The sequence below is a fragment of the Mobula hypostoma genome, chromosome 20 (genome assembly GCF_963921235.1).
Source record: "Mobula hypostoma chromosome 20, sMobHyp1.1, whole genome shotgun sequence".
Taxonomy (NCBI): Eukaryota; Metazoa; Chordata; class Chondrichthyes; order Myliobatiformes; family Myliobatidae; genus Mobula; species Mobula hypostoma.
The window spans coordinates 16657115-16679398 of NC_086116.1; the positions used below are offsets into that span (position 1 = coordinate 16657115).

Below are 22284 nucleotides of genomic sequence, written 5' to 3' on the forward strand. Positions count from 1 at the left end.
TGTGTGTGAGTTGCTTTGGATTTCCAGCATCTGCAGAATCTCTTGTCCTTGAGACATTGAGTTTTCTTTCACCTTTTCATTTAGAAGGTGTGAAAAATCTGGTAACTCTGTAGTTACTGAGACAAGTCTTTAATTTCACCACATTTGTAATAGTGGGACATGAACTTGTGTGCCAGTACCAAGCCATCGAACTAATAGTCCATTATCCCATTGAAGCATTACCATAGTGCTAAGAGCAATTAATTGATAGCTGGTTGAGAAATTCAAAGTCCAATAATAAAAATGAGACAGTGACATTAACCAGTTAAAAGGAATTGTTTTACTTCTCATTTTTAGTTAACAGGGAAGCAAGTAACTTTAAACAGATCATGTGAAAGTTTATCATTTCCTATCTGTAGTCACCATAGTTGCAAGAAGTTTAATACTGCACCTGAAATTCAGTAGGATGATAGAGAAATTGAAAACAATTAATCAAAGTATTTTACCGTGTCAGAAAACTGATAAACGAAACACTGCAGAGTAAAGAGTAAAGCGACTGGTTTATGCTTTCATAAAACTTGCAATATTCCATGTGAATTACCTGCAGAAAAGCAAAGTATTAATAATTATTTTCATTAAAATCAAATTATAAAATATTTCTGATATTGAAATTTTAGGGATTAAGGTGCATCAAATAAGGAAAAACTCACTGGGTACTGGCAGCATCAAACATCTTCTTCCTGCCTTCCATGCCTGACTTGGCTGCCACATTCTTACGCCAGTCGCTTACTTCAACATTGCGTTCCTGCAGAGAGTTTGCAAAACAGTGCACATTTAGAATAAGTGGTATCCGTTTAGAATCAAGATAAAGAACATGCTTAAACACATTGCAAAACTGTTCAGGGCAGAAATTCTTTATAAATAATAGTGTGAAATAGGTGCTATTATATTGAACATCTCTTATACACCGTGACCAATAGTCAAACCCATTTATTTTGGATAATGAACCCACCACCATCTAATGAGGCCATTAAAACTCTTTGAAATGTAACTATGGGAATGGTCTGAAAAAAAGATGATTGATGACTAAATCCATCCAACCAGTCTGGTTCATTTTAATTCTCATGAAAGCTTGAAGTTGCTTAGGACCAATGTTGGGGGATCAAGCAATAGAAGGCACAGGTTTAAAGTGGGAGGAGATAGATTGAATAGGAATGGGTGGGGCAACTTTTTCACCTCGAGAATGAGCTACCAGAGGAAGTAGTTGAGGCAGGTACATTAACAACAAAAGATATTTGAACTGGTACATGGATAGGAAAGTTTGAGAGGGATATACGCCGAATTAAGGCAAATAGGATCTAGCTTAGATGGGAATCTTGCTCGGCATGGACCAGTTGCACTGCAAGGTCTGTTTCTATGCTGTATGACTCCAGGATTCTAAATGCAGGAAAAGCCAATTCCTCTAAAAGAGAACCTACCATCCTTAATAGGCTTGATCATGCAGATCCTTGTGGCTGAACTAAATGTTTGCTATTGTGTTGTTCCCACTGCATAGCTGACATCACGGCCACAACCAGCCTGTGGGGTACAGCCAATTGTGGGTGGAGACCAGGCCACAGCTGGCAGAAAGGAAGGTGTTGCCCTCAGCTGTTCCTTTGGCCTCTGACAAAGCAGAAGTTAAGAAGGCTTCTTCATGACTTACAAATGTCTCCGATGACTTGGAACATTTGGAAACAGTTGAAAAAATAAATAACTAAGAAAATTAGAAGTTAGTTTTAAACTGTATAAATAATGCATTAAACATAGTGAATTAAACAAAAATAAACAAAACATATCTTTTTAATGAAGGTCAGTAAGCCCATTCAAATGAATGGGTTGCATCAGGAATAGATGGTGTCAAACTAAAGGATCTGGTATGAAGTACTTTTGTTTCTTGACACAGCAAATTACATAACTCCCTTCACCTCAATAGTCAGACCAGGGGAAGAGCAAGCTGTCACATGTATGCTCATCTGACCTTCACTGCATTCCTGTCTCTGTACAGTACATCAGTGACCATAAGACCATATGACTTAGGGGCAAAATTAGGCCATTCGGCCCATCAATTCTGCTCTACTATTCAATCATGGCTGATTTATTTTCCCTCTTAACTCTATTCTTCTGCTTTCTCCACTGAGCCATAAGACCATAAGATATAGGAGCAGAATTAGGCCATTTAGTCCATCGGGTCTGCTCCACCATTTCATCATGACTGATCCAATTTCCCTCTCAGCCCCAATCTCCTGCCTGCTCCCCGTAACCCCTCATATCCTGACCAATCAAGCATCTATCAACCTCTACCTTAAATACACATAAAGACTTGGCCTCCACACTGCCTGTGGCAATGAATTCCACAGATTCACCACTCTCTGGCTAAAGAAATTCCTCCTCATTTCCTTTCTAAAAGGACACCCCTCTATTCTGAGTCTGTGACCTCTTGTCTTAAGACTCTCCCACTGAGAGTACTGTAAACTTTGTAACTTTGATATCCTTACGAATTAAGAACCTATCAACCTCCATTTTAAATATACCCAATTTATATCGCCTCCACAAGCCATCTGTAGCAATGAACTTCATAGATTCACAATCATCTAGCTGAGATAAATTCTCCTCATCTCTGTTCCAAAGGGATGCCTGTGTTCTGAGGCTCTGCCCTCTGGTCCTAGACTCTCCCACTGCTGGAAATGCACAATGCACAGTGAAGCACAAGTGCCTATGAGTGACCTCAAGGAGAACTCTCCACCTAGGATCCTGCAGTCTCTGTAACACAGAGTCCCTTCTTAATGTCAATTCCTGTCAGGTGCGACTTGCAAATGACCACTCACATCCAATAACAATGATGTCATCACACAAGCTAAAGCAGAGACTCATTCTCACATGCAATGGACTAGGTTATCATTTTTAACCAAATTTAAATTATTTTACAGATTTTTTTTACCAAGCGTGAAATGCAGATCGGGATGTGCGTACAAGATTGAGGTGAGAATTGAAACAAGCAATACTTTTTATTAAAAGTCACCCGTAATTATTTCAAGGAACTGAACTCAACTTAAAAGTATATTTTACCAGGAGAGGTCATTAAATTGCATTTATGGCCTAAATACCATGAACAGGACATCATTCTCTATGATACCACACTTAAATGTTTTTTTAAAATAAATAATTGAAATTCTTATTAATTCATTTATTACTGCTGATTGCATCAGAGTTGAATGTATGAAGGATCAAGGATGTCATTTGGAATGCAATGCTTAACTGTGCATGTAGCTATATCACTATTATCTTATATCCTGAGTTATTACTTGTTGCAAAAGGCATGATTAGATTAGATTAGATTAGACTATGAGGACACTCAGTCACAAAATAATCACAAAATGATTTTTCAATATTAATAAATGTACTTATTAAACATGCTTGGCGTTAATATTAATGGAACTTCTATGCCTGACAATTAAGAGTGATGAATTATTCCATGTCTGAATATTTCGCACATAAACACTGATGCAGAAAATAAATATTATGAAATCCCAATGTGGAAATATAGAGATGTTATTTAATTATTACCTTTTCTGTATCATCCTTTTTGACTGACTTTAGGTTGGCTCTCAGATCCATAGATACTTTGTGCTTGGATCCCAACAAAGCACGCAACATAGCATCAGCTGAAACACGGACCCTACGTAAAGGAGGTCGCTTAAACTTCCCTCGAAGATCAAGAATTTTCAGGGACAGATCATGAATCTGTTCAGAGAAAATTGTGTGTAAAATGTTAAAGGTGATTGATCCACAGTACAGTTGAAAACATAGTTTAAAACGTCAAATTGGTGATGTACCTCATAACTGTTCTTTCCAGCTTTGAACTCAATGTCATACCTTTCTTCATCAACAATCTCAATTCTTTGATGCAGTTCTTTGCACAAATTCTGCAGAATAGAAGATTGAATAAATATTTTCACATATGCCACTTGATCTGATTTCACTTTCCACTTTCCTTAATTTTTTACAAAATCATTATCAGTCAAACTGTAATTCTTTTGCAGAAATATCCTCTAAATACTTCTCAAATACTCTTTAATACAATTTGTCTGTGAGAACTTGCCTCATTCTGAAATACCACCTGGTTTCTGAAATTCAACTGGTTCCACCTCCATCAATGGAAGATTCCACTGTCTAATTATCCCTGCTGTTAAGGACCATTTCAAAGGTCACATTATGTTCTTTTTAAGACCCTTATTGCAGCAAAAACAGACCAGAACTATTTATTTTATCATAGCTCTGCATAATCTTGAAGACATTCAGCAGATTTGATTTGATCAACTATTTTCCTTAACCACTTAATGCAGTATTCCAACAATACTAACATTTTGATACTCAATTAGTATATCTTGGAGACTTCTCTTTCCAAAGCAAAATAAAACTTTAAGTTATTTCACACATCGAAACAGGGATTAAAATTCAAACTGTGCATTATCATTCATCTCCTTCCCCACAGCCATTTAAACAGGATCATCAAGCATTTCAAGGTCCTTTACAATTTAAATGGAAGGAATGTTACTTAATGTAGTTTTGTAGTATCAGGTAACGGATACACTCTTAAATAGAGAACCCACTGCTGAAGTATTTTTAAACCATTTCCTAGTCTAGCTCCACAATGAAAAGTTTGGCTGTTGTTCTGGACATCCCTCCCTACTTACAAACCATGTATTTATTCTATTCCCAAGTTAACTGCTGATTTTAAAGAAACCAAAGCTGGAAAGTTTCCCTAACTGTTAACATGTTAATATGATATCAAAGTGGTCTGCGGCAATGGAGCTCCTGTTGGGCATCTTGCATCTTCCCTATTTTTGCATGGGCTAAAATGTTCATTTTAATAGTTGTTCAATGAAGGTTTTCTGGAAAATTACAGATCTTTATTTCTTAAATAAATCTTAACAATATTGTAGACTTTCCATTTCCTTGCTTAAATAGAACAAATATGTAAAAAGCCCTTACTTGCAATTCAGTTATGGAAAGGCCATTGAGGTTGAGGGGAGGTACACGTTCTGCTAGGAATTTTTCTTTCTCTTCACTCCTTTCCTCGATTTCTTTTTCCAGGTCTTCTTTGGCTTTGGCAAGCATTAGGATCTGTGTAAGTATGTTTAATAATTCACAATGTAAAATTAATGCGAGGTTGAACTTCCATAAGTATTTTCTAGATTAACAGACTAAGAAACAAAAGAAGTTACATTACCTTCAGGTGGAGTTTGCGAGATGCCGAGATCTTGCTACTTTTCTGTTATTGAGAAGGAAAACAAAATTTTAGTGCTGTCAGGTATAGATAATTTGATAAGTACATTTAATCATGCATCCAATGGACAGCCAAATTCGAAAATGAGATTAAAGAGAGCTAGCAAACAGTGTCAATTCTTCACCTTGAACTCATTTCTACTGAGAGTTTGGCATCAGTGAATTTACTTCCAAAATGACAAAATAATTTACATTCCGAATGTGAAGTATTTTGAAAGGGATGAACATACTTAGAAGTACTTGTATATCTTAAAAAGTGAGCTGTCTCATGATGAGATGATGAGATGATGATGATGATGAGATGGAATATTTTGTTAGTGCAAAAATCAAAAAAATAAATTTATTAAAAATGCGATTCAGCTCTTTGTTCCTCTCAATTCTCTTCTCCTCTGCTCATCAGCATAACCTTACGTTTCTTTAATCCCTTCATGAATGTATCCAGAATTTTCCTAATTGCATTATGCTGTTTGTCCCATCTTCATCATATGGTAATAAGATACACATGCTAAACACTATTCACTAACCACTAACTGCTACCACAGTTCACTGTGGTAAGTTGATTCCACAACCTGCAGATTTACTTTCAAGGACTCTACAACTCTTGACCTCAATATTATTTATTTACTTTTTATTTGAACAATTTGTCTTCTTTTGCACATTGGTTGTTTGTCAATCTTTTTCATGTACAGATTTTCATAAATTCTATTGTAGTATTACTTTTCTTTCCTGTAAATGCCTGCAAGAAAGTGAATCTCAAGGTACTTTGATAATAAATTTACTTTGAACTTTAAACTTTGAACTACTTGTTTAAAACTACTCTCTTGAATTTCTTTCATTTCATCACTATGACCTCAATAAATACAAAACAAAAGTTAGCCTCTTTTTTTTGCAATGCGACTGCAAATTAATTTTCTCTGAGTGCAATAGGATTGTATCAAATTACAGGTTGAACAGTTCCATTTCCAATATTTAACCAGGTGTGTCTGGGCACAATTCCCCCAGACATTTTCAAGTTTGATATGATTTTTGTGTCAATCATGCATAGGATGGTATTATTTCCTGTTACTATTTCTGTCAGGGTAATGTAGAGAAAATTAGGCAAGTTGTTCCAGGAGCAATTACTGCTTGGCATTCCTAAGATAACAATGGCTTCATAATGCAGTGAAAAATTGAGTTCCCAGTAAGGTAAGTTCCTTAATTACTTATTATTTGTTGTTCCCCCTGTACCCTCCAGAACTCAATGCAGCAAACCCCTACCCACCTCCATTGCCACAAATTAGCCCATTACCATCCAAGTCTACGATGAAGGCCCCTATCATCATTCCCACCTGTAGGCACTCCATATATAAATAGTTAAAAAATGCACGAGCATTTCCTGACTCAGCATGTAATCTTAGTTTAACAATATTTCTTGTGACGAATCATAGGATGAAAATCTTCACAGGGTTTCTCTTGGTACCATTGTGGTGTTGTGCAGAGAGTAAATATCACTACATCAGAAGTCTTCCTATCATATCTTTACCATGGAAACTGTAACAAAAATTATAGGCTGCAGCTCTAGGGCAGGACTAGATGAAGTATATTTCTTTTTCTGAATCTGTATTGAGTTTTAGCGACTTTAGCAAGTAGTCGCTAAATAAATATTGCCCCCTGAAATATAATCCAACCAAAGTTATGAGAAAATAGGAAACTGGTGGAAAGAGCAAGACTATTTTGTTGAGGAAGAAATGAAAAACAGGCTATTTACCTTAGCGATAAGCTCAGGATGAGATCTTGAGCTTGGAACAACACGCCTAGGAGGCGCTGGCTTTGGTGGCTCAGGCTCGGGTTCAGGCTCTGGCTCGGGTTCGGGTTCGGGCTCTGGCTCAGGTTCAATTTCCTCTTCCGCCTCTTCCGTTTCCTCAATAACTTCTTCTTCTTCATACTGCTAAAGTATCAAAAGGACAATTATCAGGTAGGCCATCCAAACGGATTCAAATTAGATATTAAAACATGCGGATAATCAAAAATACAATTGCTATGGAGAAAACCTTGAAGTTTGTTAATATCCCTTACCTCTTCCCTAAAAGAGAAAGAGAGAGAAAGAAAATATGTGCATTAGAGAATACGTCATAATTGGAGTATTCCAAATACATAGTATTTCAAATATAGTAAAAATATAGAGGTGATCCTAATCACTCAAATTTCTGTTCATAACTTTGATTAACTGCTCACTTATATGGTGATTTGGGCAAATGTTCAAAAGATATGGATTAGTCTTACATTTGTTCTTTCAGGTTATGAGAAATACATGCTCTTACCATGGACCAGACTATTGACAAAGTTTGGTCAACAAACATTGACAATGTTTGGCCTTTTAAAATCTCCATTCGACACATATTTGGCTACCTTAATTCTTGCACACACCAGGCATAGCCACGAGTCGAACCATTTTTAAAGTGAAATGTAAGTTTAAAACAGGGGTAGGCAACCTGTGGCCCACCGGCCAGATCCGGCCTGCGAAGGTATTTTGATCGGCCCGTGAGCAAATATTGGGATACTATGCTTATCCGGCCCGCGAGCGATTTTTCCTTATTCTGAATGTTTCACGCAACCACATTGATGGACATGCATGGCGTCTTGTTACACTGGCCCCAGGTTCCGTTTTGTTCCAAACCAAACACTGGTATATACGAATGACGAGAAGGCAGACTACCTTATTAATATGTATTAGATACTCTCCGTGCACACGCAGGTTTTCTGATGGGATCATTCAAATTTGTAAACAGAAACAGTGTCACTGTGTTTTAACAAGAAATCCACGCTAAATATCCAGATATTTACATGTGCTACGATACTTGTTGAATAACTCAAGTTTCAAAATAAAATCGAAGAAAAAAATTCCAATGGCAATGAATGCAAAACGCAGGAAAGTAGACACTAAGTGCCGAAATTTCCAAGACGCTTGGACGCATTTTCCCACTTTTCAAAAAAGTAAAGTACAAGATCCAGGCATTTTTTTGAATATGGTCCATGAATTGAGAAAAGAGTTTTCATTTCGTTTTGCTGATTTTGAAATGAGTTCAAGTTGCTTGCTACTCTATTTGATGTGGAAGTGGACACTGCATCATAAATTTTTCAAATGGAATTGATATTGAGATCGAAATTTCATTCTGAAAATGTGTCAGTACTTGACTTCTATAGAAATATATATTCATCCAAGTGGAAAGTATCCTAACTTAGTGGACCATGAAAATAAGATGGCATCATTGTTTGGCAGCACTTATCTGTGTGAGCAATTATTTTCAAAAATGAAGCACACCAAGACCCATTTGAGAACAAGATTGACTGATGCCCATCTGGATAATGTCTTGCTCTTGGCATCAACAAGTCTGACACCCAATATTGAGAAACTTTCAAGAAACAAACAGCATCAAGTTTCACATTGATTTATTGACTGTTTGCATTAAAATTTTCTTTTTTACTATACTTAATTTACCACCATTCAATGCATCATGTTCATACGTTTTATGTTTAAAGATTCTTTCTGTCCTTTTAATAGATTCAAAAGATGCCTTGCTTGAAATAAATTGCAACTAAACTGAGTTCTTTGATTACTAATTGGCATCCTTGGTTAAGCACAAATTATTTTCTAGCATGCATTATTCATTAATCTGAGGCAAAAGGTAACTAGATGTATTTAAATGGATAAGTCCCATATTTCAAGTTTTTTATGGCATTTATCTGGCCCACATTTTCACATTGTTTAGAGGGCAATCATCAGCCATTAAATGATGAATTCCGAGCCCATCATATGCTAAATACACATATCACAAAGAGAGTAAAATCACTTGCAGCACAATGTTACAATAAAATTGTTCAGTGAAATGCAAAATCACCAATCTTTTGGAGGATATTGTCTATCAGCTTTGCAAACAAAAACATTATTCTGATATAACTTGCATCAAAAAACCAAAACATAATTATTAGTGTAATTTTTTACATGATTTTCTGAGTTTGAGAAAGAATGAACGCGATTCTTTTTGTAAAGAAATACTCTAGAAAATGGAACTGAGTATTAGTATTTCAACTCTTGATCTTCGGATTACAAAATAAGAATCTGAAAAATATAAAACTTACTGGTCAGACATTTTGGAGTAGGGTCTTTAAACCTAGAATGGTAAACAGTGATGTTAGTTCATGGTGAAGTTTACCTTTTTATTTCACACTAACATGATTAGAAAAAAGAAATCCTTGCAAACAGATTGTAACACCTCAGTAAGTAATAATGACCAAGTTTCCAATCACCATTATTCTGTGTTATACTCCCCTTAACTATTAATTTTTCTTATCTGTTTTTTCTTCCTTCGCACCCCCAATTATCTCAGATTATAATCTGTTTCACATTTTTATATGCATGTCAGTCTTCAGTGTATTTTCATTTCCCTGACAGAATTTAGTTTCCTTTCTTCCTCTGATTGTATACAGTGATCTTTCAACTCAATAGTATTGATGAGAGCCAGGAACTTTAGATGTAGTTGCATTAAACCTGCACCCTGTAAAGGGGAACATCTGCTATATAATAACATGTTATTTTAATGCAGCTGGTTGCTACAAATCCATACTGGAGCTTCGTGATTCTGGTACAAAACTGTAATGACTTCAGGATTGATTAGTAAACAGTGGTACATATCTGATGAGGCATAAAAATAAAGACTTTAAATTATTTAAGTATAAGTAGAGAGCTACAGTACTGTGTGAAAGTATAGCTAGAGTGCCTACGACTTATGCACAGTACAGTATTTGTCGACATGAAGCAGAGAACAAGTTTGTAAACCTGGCAGGAGCAAGGATGTTGTGAATCGTGAGGGTGGAGTGCCACGGGAGGGGCATGGGTCAGGTGGCGAAGAAGGAGTGCCAGGGTTGGAGTGTGGCTCAGGTGCAGACACACCCAGCCCTGAGACACCAGGCAAGGTCATTTGATTTCAAACAATTGGTAAATTGATCATTATAGAATGTCTCTCTAGTACTTTCTGCTCCCTCCCCTCTTCCTTCCCCTTTTCCAACCATGATTCCCCTCTCCCTGTCCCCTTCTCACTCTCAGTCTACAATAGAGACCCATATCAGGTTTATCATCACTCAAATATGTCATGAAATCTGTTTTTTTTTGTGGCAGCAGTACGAAGAAATACATAATATTACTACAGTACTGTGCAAAATTCTTATGTACCCTAGCTATATATATGAGTCTAAGACTTTTTCACAGTACTATATTTACTTTCTATCACTTGTTCAGATGAATACTTTCTTCTTTCTTTCCCCATCCTTTACCTTTACAATGCATTCATCTCAGTATCAAAAGTAGGCACAAAATTGCTGATTCTTATGTAACCCAAATATAATATGATTTCTTCTTCTTATAGGCATCCGTTAGTCTCATGAGACCATGGATTTGCACCTTGGAAGGTTTCCAGGGTGCAGGCCTGGGCAAGGTTGTATGGAAGACCGGCAGTTGCCTGTGCTGCAAGTCTCCCCTCTACATGACACCAGTGTTGTCCAAGAGAAGGGCATTAGGACCCATACAGCTTGGCACCAGTGTCGTCACAGAGCAATGTGTGGTTAAGTGCCTTGCTCAAGGACACAACACGCTGCCTCAGCCAAAGCTCAAACTAGCGACCTTCAAATCACTAGACGAACGCCTTAACCACTTGGCCACGTGCCTACACAATATGATTTATTGGTGATTAATTAACCCAATGATGATATCTAGTATAAAAATAAATGCATAACTATTCAAAATTAGGTCTGTGTTCTTGTGTAAAATGAAGGTGACAAATAATTAATGGCATTCAACACCTCAACAGTTGCGATCCTTTCTAATATTCACTGTGGAGTTCATTTACTGAATACAGAGAGTCACCTGCTCCATGGGGTTTCTGCTGCTCTTGAGGTGAAGTGGCAATGGCAGAATGGGGGAAGCCCTGAAGAAATTCGTGCCCATTGACAGCTGCATTCTTTACTGAATAGATAACACAGTGGTGTGGAGTCAGAGATTATGGGCTTCAGCTCATTTCAGACACTTTGAACACAAAATCAGCACAAGGTTATCAGTATTATATTATTGGAATTGCATTCTTTTGGTGCCCACCTCCCTGCCCCACCCAATGTGTCTGTCAAGTTGTATTAAAAGACGACTTAATATTGTTTTAGGTAACTCTGTCAAGAGCGTGGCTGGCTGGTGGTGTAGTGGCATTGGCATCGGACTTCGAGGTGAGTAGTCCCAGGTTCAAATCCGGCCAGCTCCTTGAACGCTTTCCAGAAATGGCAAGGTTGCCACCAAATGCACCACAAGGTGCAGAGCAGAACAACAACAACAACAATCAAGAGCACAGAGGCAGATAAAAGTGTAACTCCAGGAAATAATGGAGGGCTGTGCCAGATATAAAGAGGAACAGGTTAGCCAGGAAGATGACTGGCAGGTGCGGTAATGGGGCAGCTTAAAGCAAAAATCTACACGTGCTGAAGCTAGGTGGGAATGTCATCAGGGGATGATGGAGCAAAGTTTTGAGAAGAGGAGGGATGGAGGGAATCACTAGGGAAAATATCATTAAAGAAGGAACCTATCTGTCTTATTCTTAGAAACATTGCAACAGGCCTCAACCAAACTCTTGTACATCATATATTTAGAAGCTTGAAGCCAATTAACTTCACTGCACGTGCCCAGCAGTCTGTCCTCATACTTGAGGAACACTGTCAAAATGTCAAATGCACTACGTGCACACAAAGTGTCCAGTCACATTTGGGTATTAGAAGTTGAATAAAATTCACTTAAAACATAGAATGTCACGCCATGCTGGAGCATTTCGTTCCTATTGTTACACTGCTGTTTGTGGCAGCCTGTTGTTGATAAGGTAGCAGTCACATATTCTTTATTATTATCAGTGACCAAACATTGTTGGCTGGAAATTCTTTTGGAAGAGAGGTTGTAAAAATGCAAGTCTTTCCTTTTTAATCATCTTCTCGTTCTCGCCAAGCAGAACTTCCTGGTGGTCAAACATTTTAATTCCCATTCCTGTTCCAATATGTTGGCTCCTGGCTGTCTCTTGTGCCACGATGAATTCCCCCTCAGGGTGGAGATGCACCACTTTATATTCTGTCTGAGTTGTTTCCAACCTGAAGGTATGAATATCAATTTCTCCTTCCAGTAGAAAAAAGTTTCCCTCTCCCTCCCTTCTTCTTCTATTCCCCACTTTGGCTTCTTACTGTATATCTTCTCACCTGCCTATCACCTCTCCCTGGTGCCCCTTCTCACTCCCTTTTTCCTATGGTCCACTTGTCTCCCCTATCAGATTCCTTCCTCTCCATCCCTTTATCTTTCCTAAGCATCGGGCTTCACCTATCATCTTCTACCTATCCCACTTCCCCTCCTCCCGCCTCTTTATTCTGGCATTTTCTCCCTTTCTTTCCGGTCCTGAAGAAAGATTTTGGCTTGAAACGTCGACTGTTTATTCATTTCCACGGATACTGCCTGATCTGCAGAGTTTCTCCAGCTTCTACAGAATTTCTCGTGTTTATCATCTTGTTTTGCCTGTTAGTCGTAACTTCATTGTTTAGAGGAACCAATATTACATCCTAATGCTTTGTATAGAAATGTGCATTTCTGGGATAATTCGGAACTGTGTCAGTCCAAATTCATGTTTCTGATACTCATACTTGCAACAGTGTCTTTTTCTAAACCATGATGTACAACATTCTACTGGCTCCAATAGCAGCAATGGCCGGAAGCCAAGACTGAACCCCCTGTGCAGTCATACGCTGCTGCCCGTCAGCTTCAGTCTGTCAGTGGCAGTGTGGAACTGCTGGTCAATTCCTTTCTATTGTTAGAAATTTAAAGGTCACATAGCAGGCAAATGGAAACATTTTTCTTTTGTGTTTTTTCCCCCTATCATATCCCCATACTGAACCGTAGCACGGTGGAGCATTAGAAGTGCTCCTGCCTCACAGTTCTTGAGATCTTGGGTATTGTCTGCGTATTCTCCATGAATGTATGGATTTCTGTAGGGAGCTTCAGTTTAGACTTATGTCCCAAGGATGTGCAGGTTGGTGATTTGACTACTTTAAATCATCTCTTAGGGTATGGAGGTGGCAAGAGCATAAAATGGTAGTTAATGAGTATGTAAAAAAAGAATAAATTCCATGGAAAATAATGGCGGGGGGGGGAGAATTGGGACTGACGAGATTCTTCTGTTGGGAGCTAGTATGAACATGAAGGGCTAAATGACTTCCTCCTGTGTTGTAATAATTTAAGCAAGTCAGAAGCCTGTGCTCCTGCCAGATCCAATGCTCACACACCAACATCTCCACAGTCGAAACTACCTCTGTGAGCCTTAGACACAAAATATTTAAAATTGTACCACCAAACCACAGTAGCTGAGCTGAATCCTTCTAACAAAGGTAACAGTCTAACTATAGGATGCAGAGGCACTGTGAGTAACAGTAGTCCCACAACTACTGGTGTGATAACACTACAAAAGGGTGATTGAAAGTGGACCTTCCTCACTCAAGTAGTTTAACTACTTTCTAAACACAACTGGAAAAATTGCTTGTTCCATTTAAATTTACATATTTTATCTCACCAATTTAATCTATCACCTCATTTTTCCCCTCAGTCCATAGTTGCTCTTTATTTAGTTTGATATGTCGTTCTATTACTCACTTTTCATGTATGAGATTCAACAGATATTTGTCTATCCTTATTAGGCTATCTGTAGGTATGCTCCTTTACAGACAGAGGCCTTTGCTATTGTTGTTTACATGTGACACCATTCCATCAGAGGTCAGTGAATAGAATCCAGAAGGGCTCCTTTGAAGGTCAACATCTTGCCAAATACATGAACTTTGAGACTAAACGTTATGTTTTCTTGCCCCAGCTGAAATCTTACTGGGACCTCACTGATTAAGCAGCTCAGCTGCTTACTGGATCCATGTCCTAAAAGGCCCAGAAGTTGCATTTGCATTGTAAGGAATGATACTGCAGCTGACGCATGGGGAGAGGTGGGGGAATTTTAACTTAACCCTTACAATCAGAAAATGTACAGGATAAAGTCTAATCTCATTTTATTAGCTTTCCTAGCTTTAATCTCTATATCGATCAATGGCCTATGATCCTTCCTGTCTCGTAGGTTAAGTTAAAAGTATCAAAATTGCAGGATGATATTCAGCCGACATACAGATTGTGTGTTGTTTGAGGAGTGAAGAATGTGTTTATTTATTTATTAGGATACAGCACTGAATAGGCCTCTCTGGCTTTTCGAGCCATGCCACTCCATGATCCCCTGAGTTAATCCAAGCCTAAACACAGGACATCCTACAATGACCAATTAACCTACTGACCGGTACATCTTTGGACAATGGGAGGACACCAGAGCACCCAGAGGAAACGTACGTGGTCATGGGAAGAATGTACAAATTCCTTAAAGAGCGTGGCAGGATTTTAGTATAAGTAGATGTCCCCTCTTTTTCTGAACTCAGAAAAAAATCAATTTGTACTGTAAAGCACTTAGTTAATTTCACCATTCACTCAGAAGTATAAGTACTTATCGGTGTATTCGTTAGATAGATCATTAATATCACTAATACAGCAACTATGTAAATGTTTTAACTAAAAAGTGTATTTTTGCTTCACCATACATGTCCAAACTAGTAGGCAAAATGGACCCCTACCATCATCTTTAGATTTATAAATTTAAAATCATGTTCCCAAAATTGCTGTGTATGCACCTTGCTATTTAGATCAGTTTCTGCACAAGGCAATAATACCATAAAATCCTTTTCAGAACTCCAAGGCACAGATACACGAATGATATATTTTGCAAAATTGAAATATATGTGGGAAAAGGTGTACTGTACTTGAGTTGGTTTATAAAAAGCTCTAGAACTGCAGAAAAGATATATGTTAAATATTAGTTTGGATGCCATCTCTTCACCACATCTTTTATAACCATATAGTACATCTACTTTTACATTAAAATAACATTTCCTGCAAAAAAACTATTTAACACTCATCATTTAACAATGAATTTGTGACACATTACTTGCTATTGTGATCTGTTATACTTTTCCAGAGTACTAACTTTCTCAGATGCTGATACTTAATTTTCCTTTAAAGGTATTTTAACTAACTGGATTGCATTGTACTATAATACATGCTTCTCACATAAAAAAGTTATACTATAAACATCTAATGTCTATAGTGTTAGTGATTTTTCAAATTCATGAAAAATGTAAGTGACTGAAAATATTAATCTGTTATCATTCATAACTGTGAAACAATGGGATGGATAGCCTTGAACTCCCAAAGCTTTCTTTTTTTTAAATGCACAGATTTGTTTGTTATTAACTCCAGTTCTCACTTGTAAGAAATGTTGGAACCATTCTTACCTTCCTTAGCACTTATCAGACTTCTCTTAGTTGGGAAACAAAGCTAAGGGTGAAAGGACTCGTGCTGGTTTTTATCATAAAACACCAAATGGCGCCAGCATCCGATTGGATAATAATTTTAGCTGTAAGACGTGAAAGGATGTCATAGTTTATTTTTAGCAATCAATCAACATCTGACATACAATCCTCAGTTAAACTCAGGAAACACTTTATTATCTTTGTGCTAACATTATAATATGTTTATCCTGGCAATACATAAACTGTACAGTTTTATTTTGAAAGAAATTAAAGCATATGCACATTAGCATTTAAAATACTCAATGGCATTGTTTGTCACATTCAAACAAAATAATCTTCTTCCTCTAGTAAGTTACATTTTGTTATCAGTTTTATTTCAGTCAAGAAAATCCTTGTGGTGCCAACACTATTAATATAATATGTAGGTCAACTGTTCAACTACTAATTCTTTCCACATGTATTGTATAGATTTCTTTCAGAAGAGGAAAATGAACGCCCTAATAATCTATAGCAAGCATTTCAAGAAATCACTCTCATTATTTTGTCCAAGAAAAACATGTAAGACATTGTTGTATCTAAGTTTTATTTAGCATTTGGCCTTCTTTTGCACATTGTATGTTTGTCAGTCTTTGTTTGTCTGTAGTGATTCTATCGAGTTTCTATGTTGTATTATGTATGCCAGAAAGAAAATGACTCAGAATGACATATACCCACTTTGATAATAAATTTACCTTGAACTTTGATTATTTTGTACAAAATAGTAAATTTCTAAAAGAATTTATTGTTCTGTTGAAAATTCATTGACTTGCATGCAGAAACTTTACCCAGTTTTGGCTTTGGTATATAACTTGAATTGGAGATGAAAGATGGGAGCAAAGGAATCCTTCAGTCTCAGTACAACAAATGGTTGTGACTTATCAAAAGCAATGAACAGCTGATACCACAAGAATCTGCTTGAACTACTTGCAAATTTATTTTTACTTTGAGATTAAATTTTAAAAAGTTAGTTATTACTTCAAAAGTAGATCAGTGCTTGTTATAAATATTAATTGATTTAAGCTTGATCCGTGACTTTGGTTACAGATTTCTTACAGTACAAAAGTGACTACAAAGGGACCTCACTAGCTGTAAAACACTTTTGGATGTCCGACACCAATGCAAGGCATTTCAAAAATACATGCCTTGTCTCCCTATCTTTATTAAATAGTTGAAAATAAAGTTTTAATTTTGATAGGAAAAGAATAATGACATTCAAACAAATTCAATATATGTGAAGTCACAGAAGTGAAAGCTGTTTAACTTCACTGGTAATATCCCGCATCCTAACATATTAACTATCAGAATGCTTTTCATTCATATGTTGCAATCTATTTCAATGCAATGGATTCAATTTGCAAAAACATATATGAATACAATTTGAATTGTTTTATTGAGGGTTAGGAGATTTTTGCCTAACAATCTGATAATCCAGGAACGCAAGACCTGCTGTTAAAATTGAGGAATGCGTGTCTGAAATCCTAACAACTAGCGCATATATTTCAATTGTCAATAGTTTCATCTTACTACATATTGTGCATTTAAAACTCATATTGCAAGCTTGATATACTTATTATACCATGTCACGTTTTATAAAAATAAATTATATCTACAGATAATGATGCAAATATCATTGCCAATATATTGTTGAGATTGATGATATTTGCAGTTAATGTGCAAACATTACAGTGAACCAGAGGTACAGTTAAATCTGCCAGTTGTTATATAAAGCCTGCTTCTCCATAAACTACGCGACAATGGTATCTTGCCATCTGAACTGCCATTGCTATATTAACAGTATGATATTACAGTATGATATTGTAGATACAGGGCAAGAAAAAGTTTGTGAGCCCTTGGCAGTTATCTGATTTTCTGCATTAATTACTCATAAAACATGCTCTGATCTTCATCTAAATCACAATAATAGACAAACACAATCTGCCTAAACTAATAACACACAATTGTATTTTTCAAGTCTTTATTGAGAACATTGTTATATCATCCACAGTCCAGGCTGGAAAAAGTATGTGAACCCTTGTACTTAATAGCTGGTAGAACCTCCTTTAGCAGCAATAACCTCCACCAAATGTTTCTTGTAGCTACTGTTCAGACTTGCATAATGGCGAGGAGAAATTTTAGACCATTCCTCCATTCAAAACTGTTTCAGTTTATCAATATTTCTGGGATACCTTGCATGAACAGCCCTCTTCAGTTTGTGCCATAGCATCTCAATTGGTTTAAGGCTTGGACTCTGACTTGGCCATTCCAAAACACAAGTTTTCTCCTTTTCAGACCATTCTGCTGTTGATTTACTCTTGTGTTTCGATTCATTGTCTTGTTGCGTCATCCAACTTCTAACAAGCTTCATGTGACAGACTGCCACCCTGACATCCTTCTGTAAAATGTCTTGATACAATTTTGAATTCATTGTTCCCTCAATGATTGCAATGTGTTCAGGCCCTGAGACAGCAAAGCAGCCCCAAGCATGATGTTCCTTCAAGCTGGGATGAGCTTTTGTTGTTGGTGTACAGTTTACTTTTTCCTCCAAACATAGCGGTGTGCATTTTTGCCAAAAAGTTCAACTTTTGTCTCTCCTGTCCACAGGACATTGTCCCAGAAACATCTTGGAATATCCAGGTGGTCTTTTACAAACTTGAGATGTGCAGCAATGTTTTTTTTTGGAAAGCAGTGGTTTTCTCCATGGTGTCCTTCCATAAACACCATTTTGTTCAGTGTTTTTCTTATAGTGGACACATGAACAGGGACTTTAGCAAGTTCTTGAGATTTCTATAGGTCTTTTGCTGTTACCCTTGGGTCCTTTTTCATCTCCTTCAGCACTCATTGATTGGAACACCTGACTCCAAAAAGGTTTTGTAGAAGGCATTACCCCACAGCCTCACACTTTTTTGAGCCTAGACTGTGGTTATTTAAATGGTGTATTCGATATTGACAAGAAGAAGTACAATTGTTTGTGTGTTATTGGTTTAGGAAGATTGTGTTTGTCTATTATTATGACTTAAATGAAGATTGGACCACATTTTATGAGTAATTAATGCAAAAGCAGGTGATTGTAAATAGCTCACAAACTTTTTCTTGCAACTTGCACAAAATAAATTGAAGAGTAAGAATTAATTCCCAACTTCCAAATTTGTAGCTTCATTATTTCAGTTGTTAATTATTGTTTAGCATTTAATATTTTTTCTTATGTTTATTCTTTCATCCAGCCTTAAGTTCTGTCTCTTTTTCTTTCTGTGCCTAAAGCTGCTGATACGATTCACTGGCCTGATCACATCAGGTGATAAACAATGATTCCAGATGTCCCTATGGACAGCAACTCACCATAAAAATCCCATTGAAATTTTGAAACTCTGTGAATAACTGCAAGCTAACAAATAACAGGAAATGTTTGTTTAATACTCATAGACAATGCTGGCTAAAGATATAACATAACATAACATTATCACCAATGAATTAAGGTTTTCATAAGATTTTTAAAGTGAATCTCATTAAGTCTATTGAAGGGGAAAAAGGGGGACTTGCAGTTACTGCAGCTTATTCAAGTCCAAAATTACTTCACAGCAAAGTACTTTCAAATTACCCTGCAAACATAGAAGCCAAACTGTGCACAACCAGAAACAAAGAAAGAAAATTACAAAATAGCTCATGTTACTTATTTGGATATTGTCATTTCAGTGGAAAAATTTTGTCCATGGTTTCTGATGAATTACCTAGACAAAGAATAACAGCTTGAAATGCTTTGGTAGCTGTTCACTTTACAGGCAAAGTAAGAAAGATGAGTGAGCAGTTTAAAAAAAATTATTACAAGAATACTAAATATATCCCTAGAACAGTAAGTTAGACTCTTGGCCTTACAATCTACCGCGTCATGATATTGCATCTTATGGTTTACCTGCACTGCACTTCCTCTGTAGTCGTTACACATTATTCTGCATTTTTATTCTTTTACCTTGTTCTACCTCAATGCACCGTGTAATTAATTGATCTGTATGAATGGTATGCAAGACAATCTTTTCACTGTAACTCAGTACATATAACAATAATAAAACAATTCCAATATCTGAGCATTGGACATTAATTTCAAAGTAAAATGTCTTCACTTGGAAGCTTGCATTTATGAAGAAGGAGAGTTATGAGTAAAATTGAAGAGTCTTTGAAAGTAGCATGGGGAAAACATTCATCTCTAAATGGTGAGGCCAGCATTACCCAACCACAAGAACATCAGTGTGTCATGTAGTGCTAATGACTCGTCAGCAGGTCAGTAGAGAATTTCCTTCTGGTTGCAGTTTATACTTAAGTCTGTCCTGGACATTTGTACCTGTACACATCAAGATGAACATATACATCATGCATTAAGTTAGATCAGGGAAATTCTCTAATAACTTCAGCAAGGTGTTTTGGGGTGGTGGCAAGACACTACATATCTGGTCCCTTAGCTTTACAATAGCCTTTCTTGGGTGCACCAATGGGGTTGTCAATTTACAATAAAAAAGATGAGTAAAAGTGATTGGCTTGTTTTTCAGGAACTTTTATGTCACTGTTTTAAATAAATTATGCCTTAACCGTGTTTTTGAATTTATTATTTATGAATAACTTTTACTCATTCTAGCTATTAAATTTCTTTGAATGTTTCCACTTCTTATTTATTTTATGTATTTATTTATTTAGAGATACAGGGTGAAATAGGCCCTTTGTGCTACACTACCCAGCAATGCATGGATTTGACCCTAGCTAGCCCAATCACAGGACATTTACAATGGCCAATTAACCTAGTAATGGTATATCTTTGTACTGTGGGAGGAGACCGGAGCACTCAGAGGAATCCACGTGCTCACGGGAAGGAATGTACAAACTTGCTTACAGAGGTCACTGGATTGTCTCTGATCGTTGGAGACATTTGGAAATAATGATGGGATTTGATTTTATAATCTACCAAAAGGTTATTGAAGTCGTCTTTGGGCTAGGCCTCACAGTTGCTTGAGCCTAGTTGGTACTTTGCTGGAAGAAAACTACAGCCAAGGTCTGTGGTTATTAGGGGCCATGTGGTTGAGGGATTGGTGTAAGAGATAACTCTCCATGTGGGGCAAATCCTGTGTGATCTGACCCAATGAACCACCAGATGCCTTATCTTACCACAAACCCTACCAGTCTCATAACTCTTCTGTTTGACAGAGCCAGACATCCCACCTCTCCCGGAAGTTCCCGGAGTCTTCCGCATATTGATAGTGGCTCCCTGACACCCGCAAATTATATACAATATCCCAGAAATGGATTTTTTTTTGAGAGCGAGCGAGGGAGAGGGAGGGGGAGAGGAAGAGTGAGAGAGAGAGAGAGAGAGAGAGAGAGCGAAAGCGAGAGTGAGAGAGAGAGAGAGAGAGAGAGAGAGAGAGAGTGACAGACGTAACTAGAGACTGACAGAGAGAGCATCTTGATTGGTCTCTCTTTGTGCTAAGTAGACCTATCTGTTTTCTCTGTGGGCGGGCTTTACAGTCAACCTCTCTCTCTCTCTCTCTTTCATTGTCCATTAGTTCAGTTTAGTGTCCTGCAGTGCCATGGAAGAGTGTTCCAAAAAAAGAAAATCTGTGAGCACAGGGCAGTTGAGATTCAAAGAGCTCTGCCAGTTGATGAAGCTGCTTTTGGTGTTGCTAAATTCTAATTGTGATGTAGAATGGGCATTCAGCATGGTGCATCACATTAAGACAGAATTCAGAAGTCAGCTGTCTCACAAAACACTTGTGAATCTGATGTCTTGCAAACAAAATTAACAAACTCATTGACACAGACTGCTATGAGGTTGAGACTTCCGGCAAAATGCTCAAATCTGCCAAGCAAGCCACATCACAGTACAAGGAAAGTTTGCAAAAGAAATAGAAAAGCTATTTGCATTAGCATTTAGCTATTAGCATTGAGACTGTCAACAAAATACTGAACAAGCAATATATATATATACACACACACATATGTGTGTGTGTGTAAATAATTTCAATATGTGATCAAATAAATTGTTGTGTTCTTTCATAGTCAAATGTCCTGTATACATACACCCTTGGAGGTCGACTGGGGTGGGGGGGTGGATATGGGGTTGTGGGGGCGAGGTGGTGATGCTACCTCCCTGAAATGAGTTTTTGCAGGGTGGGATGTCTGCAGAGCTTAGTGCACATTCCCATCACTCATCTACCAATAATTTGTATCCATAAAACAAACTCAAGCCTACTATTCAGTTTCTCTACATTTTCACACATCTAGCATTATTTTAATTTCCACAACTATATCTCAGAACTTTTACACGATAGTAGCTACATTGCTGTGGCAAGCTGACAAGAACATCATATCTGCACACTGTGCTCTGAAACACTTGCCTCTCTCTTACAGGGTAAAGCATACATAGAAATAGTTAATGTGCATGGCAGTAGGATATCCAGGTGCCTTACCATGATGGAAGAGATAATATAAGCTATCATTGAAATGGCCATTGTTGGGGTGCTGACC

The 22284-nt window shown here is 37.2% G+C and overlaps 1 protein-coding gene and 1 long non-coding RNA gene across 3 annotated transcripts in view; both read right to left on the minus strand.

Moving 5' to 3' along the window:
* Positions 1-301: 301 nt before the first annotated feature.
* Positions 302-7231, minus strand: LOC134359349 (troponin I, slow skeletal muscle-like). The gene is made up of 7 exons (XM_063072471.1): positions 7052-7231; positions 5249-5290; positions 5011-5142; positions 3852-3941; positions 3583-3759; positions 690-784; positions 302-580 (listed from the first exon to the last, which is right to left on the minus strand). The coding sequence occupies exons 3-7, from the start codon at positions 5134-5136 to the stop codon at positions 577-579; spliced, it is 492 nt and encodes a 163-aa protein (XP_062928541.1). The 5' UTR covers positions 5137-5142; positions 5249-5290; positions 7052-7231; the 3' UTR covers positions 302-576.
* Positions 7232-7254: 23 nt separating this feature from the next.
* LOC134359350 (uncharacterized) overlaps positions 7255-22284 on the minus strand; it is a 30163-nt gene continuing 15133 nt past the window's right edge. Inside the window, exons 2-4 of one of the 2 annotated variants that reach the window (XR_010021090.1) lie at positions 15724-15845; positions 11204-11302; positions 7255-9455 (exon numbers count right to left, since the gene is read on the minus strand). This is a non-coding gene — a long non-coding RNA (uncharacterized LOC134359350). The remainder of the gene's footprint in view (positions 9456-11203; positions 11303-15723; positions 15846-22284) is intronic. The other variant, XR_010021091.1, reaches the window with a different exon arrangement.

Bases quoted from the DNA above. Each gene is read 5' to 3' on its own strand.
- LOC134359349 (XM_063072471.1), bottom strand. From the start codon at position 5,136: ATGCTTGCCAAAGCCAAAGAAGACCTGGAAAAAGAAATCGAGGAAAGG. The intron at 3,942-5,010 runs GTAAGGGCTTTT...TCTATTCTGCAG, and splicing joins TTTCCATAACTGAATTGCAA to AATTTGTGCAAAGAACTGCA. The intron at 3,760-3,851 runs GTACATCACCAA...TTCTCTGAACAG, and splicing joins CTGGAAAGAACAGTTATGAG to ATTCATGATCTGTCCCTGAA.